General features: G+C 38.0%; 1 protein-coding gene across 1 annotated transcript in view; it reads right to left on the bottom strand.

Annotated features, from left to right (window-relative positions):
• Nucleotides 1-15,955, bottom strand: part of noc2l (NOC2-like nucleolar associated transcriptional repressor) — a 33,075-nt gene extending 17,120 nt beyond the window's left edge. Inside the window, exons 1-13 of the mRNA XM_065285854.1 lie at nt 15,897-15,955; nt 15,277-15,414; nt 14,939-15,134; nt 12,869-13,000; nt 12,440-12,554; nt 12,262-12,355; nt 12,094-12,172; nt 11,895-12,005; nt 11,685-11,798; nt 10,723-10,911; nt 10,498-10,637; nt 9,870-9,981; nt 905-1,018 (exon numbers count right to left, since the gene is read on the bottom strand). Coding sequence (XP_065141926.1) covers nt 905-1,018; nt 9,870-9,981; nt 10,498-10,637; nt 10,723-10,911; nt 11,685-11,798; nt 11,895-12,005; nt 12,094-12,172; nt 12,262-12,355; nt 12,440-12,554; nt 12,869-13,000; nt 14,939-15,134; nt 15,277-15,414; nt 15,897-15,916 — 1,554 coding nt within the window. The 5' untranslated portion in view covers nt 15,917-15,955. The remainder of the gene's footprint in view (nt 1-904; nt 1,019-9,869; nt 9,982-10,497; nt 10,638-10,722; nt 10,912-11,684; nt 11,799-11,894; nt 12,006-12,093; nt 12,173-12,261; nt 12,356-12,439; nt 12,555-12,868; nt 13,001-14,938; nt 15,135-15,276; nt 15,415-15,896) is intronic.
• Between the last annotated feature and the right edge of the window lie 142 nt (nt 15,956-16,097).

The raw sequence follows: 16,097 nt of genomic DNA, 5'->3' as shown, positions 1-16,097 counted from the left end.
CAAATGCACATTAAATGGTGCCAGCTGCTCTATACCCCCCAAAATATACTTTTCCAGTCAATAACCCCCCTTATCAGAATTCTCACACTTCTACTCGACAACTGGCACACGCAAACTCACTAATCCAGACCTAATTTAAAACAGGGATCGGACTTAAATCCTTCGGCCTACCTAAAAATTGCCACAGCGGCCTACCCCTAGCATTCCACCTCGATGGAAACGGGAAAGCTTTGCTCATGCTAGTCAGGAAATATTTAAGAGTTTGTAAGTCAGACACAGATCCCAGACAGCAAGGGTGGAGTGGCGTCTTAGGGGGCCTGTGGCGGTGTTGTCTTGGCCTGGGATGTACTGGAAAGCTTCTCCGTGCCAGCCAGGAGAGCAGGATAATCCCTGCAGCTTGTGTGGCAATCCTCTTGGCAGCGCCACGGCGCGCAGCGCTTTAGCCCGTGTAGCAGCGTGTTCGGGCTTTCATCTCCAAATCTCAATCCAGTTAGAGCCAGTCAGCATGAAGACACGACAGGCTCGCGGCCCAGTGGGAGGGGCAATCTCAGCTTCTTTACTTGAGCTAGTACTACACCTGATGCATTCAAGTCTTTGTCTTTTCGTAGGATCAGGATAAAAAAGGCGAACTATAAAACTTCTTAAAATTGTTCTATAATTATTTGAAGTAATCCACTGGTAAGCTAATTGCTCTTAAAAATCATAGGTTGACCCAGTTACATCAACAAATGGTTAGCGTTTGGGACATGACTATCTGCAAATCCAATGCATGGTTTGGGACGTGGTGTCAAAAATGTATTGCTGAATTGAAATACACAATGTCATATACTTAAAGAATCTAACACAACGATGAAGATCTGAAGTTCAAAAGGTTTTAAAGGTCAGAAACGGCAGAATCTGTCACCTTATAGGCCTTCTCTTGGAGATTGGTCTTGCTGAGTTTGAGAATCACTGCAAAATTGATGGGCTTTACACTCATGCGGCCTGGTTTCTTATTGAAGTCTTCCTGCTGGAGGATCTAAAGGGCAGAGTGAACAAACAGAAACATCAGAGCAGTGCATCACAGACATACAGTATGTGCATAGAAACAAACATAGACAACCAGACTGCAACAGATCCCAACAGATTATGCACACAAACACGTAACAGACTGAGAATGACTCAGGGGCTTTATGCTAACTTGTAGTTTGCAGTAGTAATACGCAACCAAAACGATCAGAGGCCCCATTCAATAGGGCCTCTGATCGATTTAGTTACAAAGATTTCACATATCTTTCTTCGAATAAAAAAATTAAACAGGTTAGTAACAACATGAGATTAAGTAAATGATGACAAGATTTTTCATTTAAGGGGAAACTATCCCTTTAATTCAGTAGTTATAACTCTATAAAAACTGAAGCTAGTTAAGATGCCCAAATTTTTTCTATTTATTGGATATATCGGATGATTTTTTTTTTACATTCAGAGCAGCTGATTATTAAAGCGATTAATTTATTCTGCAGTAACAAAGCAAACACTGAAAATGACAAAAATACCCTTAAAGGGATACTTTTGCCAAAAATGAAAATTACCCCATGATTTCCTCACCCTGTAGCCGCCCGAGTTACATATGTCCATTATTTTTCATACAAACACATATTCAGATATTTTTGAAAATGTCCTAGCTCTTCATATCTTTATAATAAATAAGTATGGTGTCCTATTCCTTCAAGTCCAAAGACTGTGCATCCATCCTTTGCAAAAGTAAATCCACACGGCTCTAGGGGATAAATAAAGGCCTTTTAAGGGTAATTGATGTGATTTTTTATAAGAATCCTTGGTCGCAAGATTACGCGGGAGCGCAGGTAACGCAGAAACGATTGAAACAACCACTACTATACATCGTGCTAATTCAGACAGGCACATATACTGTACAACAATACTAGCAGACGCGCTAAATGTTTTTATTGCCATTTGTCAAAATAAAGAAGCCCCTCAGCTGTAGAGGATGCGGTTTAAAACTCTTAAAACGCTGGACATCAACCTTTCACCTTATGTACTTTAGTAGCAGTTATACATCTGTGATGAAACTCGCATCAAAATTTACTTAAGGTGACAGCAGTAGATTTAGGGCTCTATCTTACACCCGGCGCAATGCAGCGCAATGCGCGACGCAAGTGTCTTTCGCTAGTTTCCACCCTAATTTTCACGTTTAGCGCCGCGTTGTTTAAATAGCAATTGCATTTGCGCCCCCTTTTGCGCCCATGGGCGTTCTGGTCTAAAAACGAGGTGTGTTCAGGCGCATTGTTGGCGCGTTGCTATTTTGAGGCAACTAAAATAGACTACGCCATTGACCAACAAAAACCTGGTCTAAAGTCTAAAGTCAATGGCGCAATGTGTTTTATGTTATTTAAAGAGCGCATTAGTAAAATGCGCCTAAACACGGGAGGACAACGCGGGTTTGCTTATCACAAGGTACATAATGCGCAGCAGCACAAAAATGCTTTTAAATATGAAAGATTAAAGGATTGAATGTAAAAGATTATTATTGAATCTCTTGGACATAAATGAGGACTAATTATGAGACGTTAGAAGGCGCAAAGAGCTGCTTCACCTGCAGCCTGCTAAGTAAATAAATGCTTTGCTTTAAACAAATGCGTCTGTTTTTAAATGTTTTTTTTTTAATGCTACCTCACGGATTTATTGTCTATGATGACTCTGTACCTGTGGATATGGTGAGATGAGAAACATTTTTAAGTAATGCTTAAAAAAACTCTTTGCTAAAAAAAAACGCTGTCCAAAGTGCTGAAACGTGAGGAGAGCCGTTTGTAAATTCTTTATCTCCTGTTTATTACAAATAAAGTATTTTTAGAGTACAAACCTTATCTTACATGCTTGTAAATAATTTTTTGATGATATTGGATAGCCATACATTAAAAGCAATTACAAGCCTGCTTTTTACTTCCATGACTAAAAGAAAACGGGTTTTAAAGGTTTTGATAAAAAAATAACAATTTCAATACAAGTGAAAAACAACACAATTATTTAACATTAATCTTAAACTGGGGATCTTCTTCCTCCGCTTATTTTTTCAGTTTACAAAGTCCGTCATCTAAATAGGGATTAGACATAACGCCAGCGCAACTAGCTTTTAAAGGGGATGAGAGCAGAGACTCTCATTGGTTTATTGCACGTTACGCCCAAAATACTCCCATTACAATAGGACCTACCCTTTTCGACCATGCGCTCGGCGCAAAATCCATTTTTCCCGTCGTTAAATTAGCAAAAGTGGATTCGGACACGCCCATTTAGATGTTGCGCTGTGCGCTTTAGACAATGCGCTTAGATCGTTAAAATAGGGCCCTTAAACTCTGTGTTACAAACATTCCTAAAACATAAAGCAGTGTTGTAATCTGCTCAATTGGTTAAAAAAAGAAATGATTGAAATGCACTTTGTTTATGGTAAAGCTCAGATGATTTTAAGTGCAACAAAAGTTTGTTACCAACTAAAAGTGTGTTTTGTTGATTATTTAATAGAATGTTTTTCTTAACATTGCCAGTGCCAAAGCTGTGACAATAAAACCGTGATACAAACCGAACCGTGAGCAATGTGAACTGTTTGACCCCTAATGGACATATTTAACTCGGGTGTAATTCATGGTGTAATTTTCATTTTGGCCGAACTATCCATTTTAGGGCTGTCACTTTTGAGAAAAATCAAATTCGAACGGATTTCGAATATCATGCAATGTATCCGAATATATTCGAATATCTAGGCGCCCCCCCCCCCCGCGCATCAAAAACCCACCGTAATGGAGATTCAATCACAAAATTATTAACAGTGACAGTCATAAACAGGGTTGTCTGGATTACTTTTTTACTTAATGTTTGAAAGAGCAGGTTATAAACTTATGAATAACAAACTTATATATATAAAAAAATGATTCAGAACAGTAACAAACAATAACATGACAACTTAAACAGCAGCAGGAGTATATAGGAGACGCAAACGGAATTCGCGCCCGCAGATTTCGGCAGAAAACTCCGCGGAATTCCGCGGATTTAATGCCCGTCATTGACAAGCACACATATCCCGCTCTTGAGCATGTTTGTGACCAGAACTGTCATTGACAACAAGCACACATAGAAAGCCTATCCCGCGCGTTTGTGAGCCGTCATTCACAAGTACATTAACCCTGCGCGTGCTGTTTGCTTGCCCGTTTTCAATGATAGAGAGCACAAACCCTTTGATACTTGAGATGAAATTAAACTTATAGATGAGTTAATCAGATCTCACTTGACTCTGTCGTCTATGTGACGCGCGACAGTCAGCACATGATCATTTAAAATCCGTTTACAAGACAAATGCTGTTGTTGTTTAATATAAAGTTTACATTGCGTTGTAAAAATTATGAAATTATCTTCATACATGCTAATTTCATAATGCGAACGTATTAACACAAGCTTTTTATTCTGCTATAATATTTAACACTATAAACAATATGTCATTTTATATACAAACTATAATTCTATCTTGACATGCACATGAGATTCATTTTGGTCCCATTTGATTCCCTCTCTTGCGCACAGTTGCAGTCGGTCTCAATCTCAGCCTCCTTCCTATTACGAGGTGTTAGGCCTACTGTAAAAAATGCGCTACACATGGCATTTAAAAAACCGGATGGTTTATTTATAGTTCGAATACGGATATTTCACGTCATGTTCGAATGCATATTCGAATATCGAATAAAAAGTGACAGCCCTAATCCCTTTAAAGTTTTTGTACCAGCCAGTCAAACATGTGACTGCAATTTTGTTACACTCATTCATCTGAAATGGGAGAAAATTGAACCAGGAGACTTTGTCACAAGACACAATACATGTCACAAAGCCCATTTCAAACCTTAACAACTCAACTTTGACCAAATGTGTAGTTCCTGTGCTTTGCCTTTGTACGGCAGTATTGTTTTGGTAATGCTGTATCCAAGAATAGCAATAATTTAACCTTTGCAAGCCAAACAAAAAAGATACAAATTTAAAAGATATCCAATTTAGAGCAGAAACTCAAATGAATCAGCAAATTTACACAAACTAGTCCACATGAAACTATTCACCTTAATGAATCAGTTCTCTTAAAGGAATAGTCAATTTTCTTAAAAGAAAAATCCAGATAATTTACTCACCACCAAGTCATCCAAAATGTTGATGTCTTTCTTTGTTCTGTTGAGAAGAAATTATGTTTTTTGAGGAAAACATTGCATGATTTTTCCCATTTTAATGGACTTTAATAGACACCAACAATTAACACGTAACAGTTTTTTTCAACAGAGTTTCAAACGACTATAAACTATCCCAAACGAGGCATAAGGGTCTTATCTAGCGAAACGATTGTCATTTTTGACAAGAAAAATAACAAATACACACTTTTAAAGCACAACTTCTCGTTTAGATCCGGTCGTAATGCGCCAACGTGACCCCACGCAATACGTCATGACGTCAAGAGGTCACAGAGGACGAACGCGAAACTCCGCCCCAGTGTTTACAAGTGTTGAGAAAGAGGACCGTTCCTACGTTGTTGTATGTCAACTGATACTAATTAATGTCTTTGTGTCAGTTTATTGTTTACAATGGTCCGCAAATGTGCGTTTTATATATGTAACAAGTGACCTCCCTACGTCACTACGCATTTACGTTAGGTCGCGCTGGACCGGATCTAGACAAGACGTTGTGCTTTAAAAGTGCATATTTTTTATTTTTCTTGTCAAAATGACAATCGTTTTGCTAGATAAGACCCTTATGCCTCGATTGGGATCGTTTATAGTCCTTTGAAACTCCGTTGAAAAAAACTGTTACGTGTTGAGTTAAGTGTTAATTGTTGGTGTCTATTAAAGTCCATTAAAATGAGAAAAATCCTGCAATGTTTTCCTCAAAAAACATAATTTCTTCTCGACTGAACAAAGAAAGACATCAACATTTTGGATGACATGGTGGTGAGTAAATTATCTGGATCTTTTAAGAAAATTGAATATTCCTTTAATGCTTTATATAAGAGATGGAGAATATTCTGCGCTGTGTGTTTGATATTAACTTTGGTTTGCACATAAAGCTGTGCGAGGAAATACAGACATACTGTACGTTGCCATGTTATACATAACAACATGCTGGAAAATTTTTACCGGGGAAAAAGCCACATTGTTAAAAACATCTGGTCTACAGTCACGCTGCTAAAGTAGCATCTATAAATTTAACTAAAATGTAATTTTTTGTATAAACACTGAAAATGCATCTAGAGTTTATAATTATTATAAAACAAACACAGCTCACATTTTGTGTCGCCAAAAAAACTAGGATTATGCACAGTTTGCATTTTTGTTCAAAACCAATTACTGTTTGATGCCCTAAATTGTCACTAATATAAATATTTGTTGTTACAAAATATATTAGAAACTATAACTATCATTAACATTATGTTTATTTGGGACTGATACTTAAAAAGGCAACACAATGTTTACAACCAAAAACAGGATAATTTCAGCTAATCTTTGTTCATGCGAGTAGATATAATTAGTGAGGCTTTTTCTAAAACGTACCAATAAAAAAAACAGACAAAACTTATGACTTTTTTAGATTATCTTATAGATTTGGCAATGCGAAGTTAACATTAGTGAGTGGTTGTGACTTTTCCCCTAAACCTTTCTGTGTTGCCACATTTGAGAAAAGTCAAAAGTGCTCGGCGAGGTCATCTAGAACCAGCGGGGTAAGTGTGTGTTTGCTCACGGACGACCGGTCTTTACAAACAACGGATGTGGTGTCGGCCTGCGGGACACAGGAGGAAGTGGTGGCGCATGGTCCCAACCTGATACGCTCAAGGGGTACTGCAGCAGGAAGCTGGGAATCATAGCGTTGAGATAAAGAGAGGAACGGAGCGGGGAGAAAACAGAAAGAAGCCCTACATCATCGCACGCTTTCTTTAAACACAAGGGCGAAAACAGGAAGTGGACTGCATCACAAATAAACACGAGAGTATGAGGGGGCTCGGTGGGGGTCGGCACACTGACACAGAGGATGTGGTCTACACAACGTATCTGAGAACCGAGCGAGAACCACAGACCTTGCACACGGACACACACACGTTCTTTCCCCTTGGGCTTTATCACAGTATGGTCAGGACTGGTGGGAGCTCGCAGGCGATCGGTGACCACCCCTCCCACCCTCAGCCCTCTCTTCCGTTGGTCTCGGCTGCTGTCGCCTCCACGCCTGTGTTTTCACAGCAGCTGTCACCGCAGGGGCCCACGCCAGCCACACACAAACACACGTTTTGTCACTCGCCTCGCACTGTGGAAAATGTTGATAGTTTGTGACCTCTACTTCTCCCAACAACGACAAGGCGCACATACGGGCACTTCTGGACGCACATTTGTGCAAACCGTACGCTTTGTTCTCTCTTGACTTTTATCTCCTGGTCACCGACGCAGCTCGCAATTCCATTTTTGGTTTTTATTTTCCAATAGTTAAAGATACGTATAAAATGTAATGCTTAAAAACTACAATCTCATTGGCTGATGACAGCAGGTAATTTATATGATCAATGTAACCATTACTAGATTGTGGCATAATCACCCTCATGGTAATTTCAAGCAAGTTTGACCAATATCAGTCCATTTTGTGTTTGTGACATTATGGGGTGGGGTTATCTGAATTTTATACTAAAATCACAATAATAGCTCAATAACAGGCCAACATGGAAATAATAATCCAAATAATAGTGAGGTAGTCTAGTCTCAGTACACAAAGCGTATATCCTTGTATATCCTCAGTAATCAGAATTTGCATCGCTTGCATAGGCTGTACAAATATAGACGTAGTGTCCGTGATGTCACCTACAGGTTTGTGAAGAGCTTAGTCGAAGGAGCCTGCCGCCGCCATCTTGGCACCACGTCACCACTCATGGATAACCGAAAATGGACAAAGAGTAGGCGGGACATGCGTGTAGCTAAGGTGCCTGGTTGCTAAAACCACACCCACCTAGCTCGATGGTAGTGACAGCAGTGGCAGTTCACCTGTCACTCAAGTGGCCACGTCCTTAATTATGCAGAACTTTAAGGCTTAAAGGATTAGTCCATTTTCTTAAAAAAAATCCAGATAATTTACTCACCACCATGTCATCCAAAATGTTGATGTCTTTCTTTGTTCAGTCGAGAAGAAACTATGTTTTTTGAGGAAAACATTCCAGGATTTTTCTCATTTTAATGGACTTTAATGGACACCAACACTTAACAGTTTTAATGCAGTTTAAAATTGCAGTTTTAAAGGACTCTAAACGATCCCAAACGAGCCATAAGGGTCTTATCTAGCGAAACGTTTGTCATTTTTTACAAGAAAAAAAAAAATGCACTTTTAAACCACAACTTCTCGTCTATCTCCCGTCCTGTGACGCGCCAGCGCGGCCTCGTGTAATTACGTAATGCCGTGGAAAGGTCACATGTTAAATACATGAAAATATTTTTTAGTTTTCTTGTCAAAAATGACAATCGTTTTGCTTGATAAGACCCTTATGCCTCGTTTGAGATCTTTTTGAGTCCTTTGAAACTCCGTTGAAACTGCAATTTTAAATTGCATTAAAACTGTTACTTGTTGGTGTCCATTAAAGTCCATTAAAATGAGAAAAAACCTGGTATTATGTCCTCAAAAAACATAATTTCTTCTCGACTGAACAAAGAAAGACATCAACATTTTGGATGACATGGTGGTAAGGTAAATTATCTAGATTTTTTTAAGAAAATGGACTAATCCTTTAATATAATTTAAACAGATAAGTAACAAAAAAGTGTACCTCCTCACAGTTGTCATGAAGGGCAAAATTGGCTATATATACCAAAAACATTTATATATTACATATTGCAACAGATATTTATTTAAGCTGTAAAGTTGGCATTTTAACATGGGGGTCTATGGGATTGCCTCCCTTATGGAGCCAGTCTATAACAGCCAATCGATGAATTGCAGTTTGGCTTCACGAGAGAAACCGGAAGTGTGCCCTTTAGTATTATATGAAGCTTGATAATTAAATACCTTTGAAATATTTTTTTGTGAAATAATGATAACCTACTGACCAGGTTTGTCTAAAATGTAACATTATGCATCTGGCAGAAGCCTTTATCCAAAGCGACTTACAGTGAATCCAAGCTATACCTTTTTTCGTAAAAAACAAAAAACATGTGTTCAACGGGAGTCGAACCAATCACCTTTGCACTGCTAGCGCAATGCTCTACCAATTGAGCTACAGGAACAAACTCATCATCATTATCTATTTTATAAAAATTGCACACAAAAAAACAGTACTAAGCTAACATTGACAACACAAACAAAATATGCTGTATCATTAGTAATCAGTATGTAGGGTTTAAATTTTTAAATAGTCTTCAAATTTGACACAACAAATATGAAACATTTTGGCGCATTCAATTGTACTCGGTCAGCTCTTCTTATAAAGTGATCTTTGTATCAACCCGTTACCTTTTCTATACATTTTCTAGGTGGACTATTAAAAAACAAGTGTGCCTTCTGAAAATTACATAAAGCAGCCAATCAAATAGGAACTGGCGATTTCAAGAAGCACTAGCCATTTTTGTGTGCAAAATGCATCAGGCAGTCAGTAAATGGATTGGTGGTGAGCCATGGAAGGCTAAGAGTTGAGAAGGCACAATAAAAAAACAATCTTTTTATAGCCAAAGGTTCGAAAATTGACGACTGTGATGACAAATGGCGTGGGTACAGTGTTTACTCATACCCAAACCATGACCACCCACATACACAAAACACCTGCTTGTTTCCTGCCTGGAATTAGACGGCGACTTCAGAATTATAGTGTTATGTAGTGCCTCTCTCACCTCTACCAGAAAGGGTAAAACAGGCACAAATGTCTTGGTGTTGGCAGACAGCAGGATGAGAGCTCTGGCGCAGTGCAGTCTCAGAGGATAATACCGAGAGATGGGCACAAGTCTGCAAAACACATAAACAAACACATCATGGAAACACTGATGACTTGACTTAAAAAATAAACTGAAAACAGTGCAAAATAGCTTAGTAATAGTGTGGTGTTTTATACAATTTTAAAAAGTTATATTTCTGTACTTTAGTGCTGTGGAAAAGTAATGTTGTTTTCTGAGTTTAAGACGGCATTGGATGCAACTGATCAAGCTCAGATGGACTATAAAATAAATATGAGTAATTGCTGCCACCTGCTGGTTAATACAGTTGTTGCATCAGTAACTAAAAATAAGTATTTTAATAGCAAATCATTTCAAGTCAGTTTCTTACAAAATAAGCTCCAAAAGACTTTGCATAGGGTTCACCATCTCAAATCACTTTAATTATATTTTTAGTGTTTTTTCTTCTTCAGAACCAACTCATTATAATGTAATTCGAAAGATTTGGGTTTGGAACGACATGAGGGTGAGTGAACAATAACCAAATTTTATTGTGGAGTGAATTACACCTTTAGGGGAAAAAACATACTTGATACAGCCGATGATTACTTGACACAACGGGTAGATCAGTGGCTCCAGGACCTCACTGGGATATAAAGTGCTCAACACCCGACACCATAGATAAAGACAGTGCACATACTGCCAGTTATACACTGACTGATATGTTTCCTGAAAACAACACGACATAAAAAGCTTAAAATCTCTTCAAGTAGTCTTTTCAATGACAAATCAACAGCGTGAATCATCTGATTACCTTTTTCTTCATATTCATGGCACTCCGGAGGTGAATGGCCAGCTGACGGATATAGATGAAGCAGTGTTGGTAGGACACCTGCGTGTCTAGCGAGTACATCTCTGTGAGAGTCCTTTGCATGAAATTAATCATCGGAAGAGCGTTGGGTGACGTGAACTTACAGTTCTTCACATAGGCGATGTACATTTGCTGACAAAAAAACACAACACCACCATAAATATTAAATAGTGTTTGATCTTTAATATTCAATTGCAAACCTCAGACTCTTTGTTTAAAGGGACACTCCACTTTTTTTAAAATATACAAATTTTCCAGCTTCCCTAGAGTTAAAGATTGGATTTTACTGATCTCCGGGTCTGGCGCTACCATTTTTAGCATAGCTTAGCATAATCCATTGAATCTGATTAGACCATTAGCATCACGCTCAAACATAACCAAAGAGCTTTGATATTTTTCCTATTTAAAACTTCACTCTTCTGTAGTTACATAGTGTACTGAGACCGACAGAAAATTAAGAGTTGGGATTTTCTAGGTCAATATGGCTAGGAACTATACTCTCATTCTGGCGTAATAATCAAGGAATTTGCTGCTGTAACATGACTGCAGGAGGCGCAATGATATTACGCACTGCCTGAAAACACTTCCCTGCTATTGAACGTTACTAAGGGTACTATTTTCTGTAATATCATTGTGCCTGCTGCAGCCATGTTACGGCAGCAAAGTCCTTGATTATTACGCCAGTTTGAGAGTGTAGTTCCTAGCCATATCTCCCTAGAAAATCACAACTTTTAATTTTCTGTCTTAGTACACGATGTAACTACAGAAGAGTCAAGTTTAAAAATAGGAAAAATATCGAAACTCTTTGGTTATTTTTGAGCTTGATGCTAAATGGTCTAATCAGATTCAATGATTCAATTCAAAAACCCATATATCTAAAACAATATAGATATGTTAAAAATTACCTTTAGAACCGTGTTTAGATAGAAATCCGGTTTGTGACGGCAGATTTTATTAAGACCCAGAAAGGCCAAAACCCTTACAGTCTCCTCTCCTGTACTCCATTGTTTGATCAGGCTCTAGTGTAACAAACAAGATCAGACACATCATAAACACTGTGAAAATCTTAAAAACTTTACCGGTTTCAGTTGAAAAAATTGCCTTGCACTGCTTACCTTGAGCAGGACTCTGCACTGTTTTGGCAGACACAAGTAGTACGGCACCATCTGGTTGGCATGGCGGAGAACTGCAGCTGTGACCGTGGATTGAGTTAAACTGGAAAGAAGCTTTGTAGAAAAAGAAATTCTCACACCACTGCATGTTCAACTTTACAACACGGAGAACCACACGAGTAAAACAAAAATAAAAGTGTACCTGGACAACACCAGCTATGTACATCTTAATATCAACCTGATGTTTCTGCCACCTGGGACTCGAGGATGGAAGTATTATTCTGAAATGCAGGTGGACACAAAGTTATATTAAGACTTCTGATAGACTGAAACGTATTGAAATACACAGGAGGAGGAATTGAGCTCATACTTCTTTTGATCTTTCTCTGGAGCTTTGAGATTTAGCATTTTATACAGCACTGCATGCATCTCCTTTATACAGAACAGGATGAGGGCATTGAACACTATAAATAAATACAAACAATATGAGCACATTTACAGCATATTTTATGTTGTGTAAGTGGGTGCCATTATTAAGCCACTCTTACCTGAGCTGTCTGAGATGGTGTAGCGACACTCAGCATCTGTATCACCCTGTGTTGTAGCCACAGCAGCCTTGAAGGCTTGTGTGATCTCCCTAAGCAAACGTGACGTGGGCTCTTTCTGGATGAAGAAACGTTAATAACACAGATCAGAATTCAAGCACAATAAAAACTGGCCAAAAATCCATTTGGTAAAAATGAAAGCATCAGTCACATAACAAAATTGTGATGATCATCCATATTTGATATTTTGAGTTCTTTGCATTATAAAACAGTTTAAATCCATGCATGTATACAACAACTATCATAAATACTTTTACAGAGGCTTTGCACCTAGTGATGCAAGCAGTTATACGGTAATTGCCAACAGCTCCCCCTTGTGTCTAAAAAAAACAAAATGCTGGATGCATCAGCAATACAAAGAGAAGTTTATACCCTCAGTCCTGTTCTCCAGTTCTCAATCATTGCTTCTGTGACTCTGGTGGCTTCTTTAGACTTTCCTTTCACCTTTTTCTCATCTAATACCTTATCATCATCATCATCATCATCATCATCAGAGTTGGCTTCCTAAAACACATAACACATTGATTGTTCTTATGGCAACACATACCAATAAATGGTTAAAAACAATGAAATAACAATAAATGGGTCATTCCTGTTATTCAGTATGTTTTATTTTCCCCATCATATATTCTTTAAAGGTGCAACCTTTAAGCTAATGGTCAGTGATTCACATCTAAATGTATGAATGAAAGTGTAAAATGTGTGTCACAAAACGATGCTGTTACGCATCATCACGCTTTTAAACGTGGGTGTATGGAAATCCTTGACCTTTCCTAGTGGGTAAACAGCGTATACTTGCGTATCTCGTAGACTACACCACTGGTTAACGGTTACCTTGGTGTCGTCGTCAGATAATAAATGAAAAATAAATGGAGCAGCGGGTCACATTGATTGTGAGGCCACCAGGATTTCTTTCTGTCAGTGCCGTTTACTTTCAAGTAAAAAAAATTCCACTGGGTCGGACCTTTCTTTAAAAAAAATTATTTATGCACGTCGGGTTTGGGCAAAAAGTGATTTGGGTCATTTTGGGTGAGGTACATTGCTTTGAAGCCGAAAAGACCTCTAATGTGGACTGAGCTGTTGGTTGCAATTCACAGTCTCACAGCTAGATGCTGCTAAAAGTCCCACTTTGCACCTTTAACATGGTGCATACACTATTTCAAAATTTAAATCACTATTTTAAAAAGAGCATCACATTTAAGTAAACATATATAATAACATATAACATATAAACAAATACCTCTTCGAAAATAACAAATGTTTTAGTTTCCTTAAAGGGGTGGTTCAATGGTATTTCAAGCATTCTGACTTATTAACACAGTTATAGAGTTGTTTCCTCATGCTAAACGTAGGCAAAGTGTCAAAAAAAGCAGTTGGGCGTGTTACAGAGTATTTCTGTGCTGAATGCACTTCGCCAGGGTTTGTACAAGTTTCGGAAAGTTTTTTTCAATTACTGGTCCAACTGACGTTTCAGAGGTTTTCTATACGTATCACTTCTTTATATGGGCACTTCCCCCGGAAAACCCCACCCACCCGTCAATCAGCGGGAGACGCTAGAACTTGCAAACATCATATCACGCTACACAGCTTTTTTTAATTTCAAAACTCAACAATGGCACGAAAGAAGAGGTTTGTTTTTGGATGCAAGGAGAAGAAAGCCAGCCTTATGAAAACAATGGATATAGTTTATTATTTTGCTTGTGGTTTTGATGCGCTCATTGCGCTGGATTTTCCCAAACCGGGTCATGAGTTGCATGCGTTAAGTAAGACTTCTGTCTTATGCTGGAAATAGGTGCGTGCATATTATATAAATGACACGAACATGTAGTGAATCATAAGTTATAAGTGTTGTATAGTGTTGCAAGACTCGTACTCGCTCCTCCCGCGGTAGTAACTCCTCTTTCTTCATTTTTGCATACATTATCGGAAAGAATCAATAAAGCTAATCTTTCTTTTATAAATCTGATTAAACTAAAGACTCTTTGGAGATATAAAGGATGTCATACTACTCTATAGGTACTCCAGATTAACATCAAAAATGCAGAAACAGCGTGTGTTACATGAGCTTTAAGACGAGGGGAGACGGCGATCATGGATCGTAAAGGAAGGTTTGGCAGCCAATCTGCATTTAACTTTGTATACATTAATTTTACACAGTAATGTTAGCTCAGTGTAGTTTTTGTTTTAGCCATGATTTAAACTAAGGTAATCTACTTGTTATTTATTTTTCTTGTTATCAGAAATAATCTACTCTTAAAGGACTCTATTGTTATTAACTGTTTGCGGAAGTTTACCGCAAGTTACGTTTGTTCAACAAAAGCCGTTTGTTTATGTTGTTAGCTGAAAACATCTATAAGCAGCATCCCTAATAATGAATGATGTTATGAATTACATAAAAATCAATCATTTGTTATATTATTACACAAGCAGTAGAGTACTGACCTCTAGCTTAGAGGGGAGTTTGTGGTACATCTTTTCCTCTTCATTATCCTCCTCATCTTCATCACTATCAGAGTCATCAAAGTTCAGGAGAGTCTGGTCATTTTTTTCTAAGTAGTTATAAAACTCTGGATCTCTGCTCTTGAGGTCTGATAGCTGATCCTTGTGCTCTGTTGCTTTGCCCTTCTTTTTAACAGACCTGAGACATAGATTATCAAAGTTAGAAAAACATCTCATATTATACTATTAATTCAAAACAAGGTGATCATTTGTAGCATTGGACAAATAAGACATTGTGACACTAAAATGACCATTAAAAAGAAACAAAACGTCCTTCTTACTTTTTCTGAGGTGCAGGTTTCTTACTCTCTTTCTTCTTATTCTGTTGTTGGGTTGAATCTTCATCCTGAGAATCATCATCCTCATCATAATCAAATCCTGACAACAGGAACTCATCCACACTCAGATCCCCCAACTTCCTGTACAGAGGCACATAACACATTTTATGAATACAGTATTATGTTAAAGCTCATGTGACATTCAATCAGATATGAAGATAGATCTGTTGCCAAATACTGGAAGTGTAAATTAGAAAATGTGTTTATTTAGACGCAATAGTTATGATGTTTAAGTTAACTCACTCTTTGGTAACGTTAAGCACTGGTAATCTTAGTACACAAAAACCATATATAGTGTGATCTACAATGAAACTTCATTACTGTTTATCACTGTTTTTACATTGTCTTTATTAATACAAAGCGATAAATCAATACTGAGATAACTTTAGCCCTTCGTCAGTGGTTCAAACTAGCCAATCGTTTTCAAATAATACACACGTAATAGAAAAGTAAAGTAAAACTACAGTCTGACAACTCTTCTAGAGTAAAATAAACAGGCACATAAACAAAATCCTATTTTATTGTAAAACGTGAGCTAGTTTAAATCGCTAAACATAACATACCTCTTATTTTTCCCTGCCATGCTGGATGAGAAACGTGCATAAGGACGCAATACCCACAATGCACCGGGGCGCGCAGCTCACTAGAGTTGATCTTGTGTTTAGCGTTACTCTAATCGCGGAACAAAACCGAAAAGTGGCATTTCTAGTGAGTAAATGGTTAGTTATGTCTACATTTCTGTTTGGTTAGGTCTTATCGTTTGA

This window comes from Paramisgurnus dabryanus, chromosome 21 (assembly GCF_030506205.2).
Source record: "Paramisgurnus dabryanus chromosome 21, PD_genome_1.1, whole genome shotgun sequence".
Lineage (NCBI taxonomy): Eukaryota > Metazoa > Chordata > Actinopteri > Cypriniformes > Cobitidae > Paramisgurnus > Paramisgurnus dabryanus.
The sequence above is the reverse complement of the archived record's forward strand: the minus strand, read 5'-3'. Positions and strand labels throughout refer to the sequence as shown.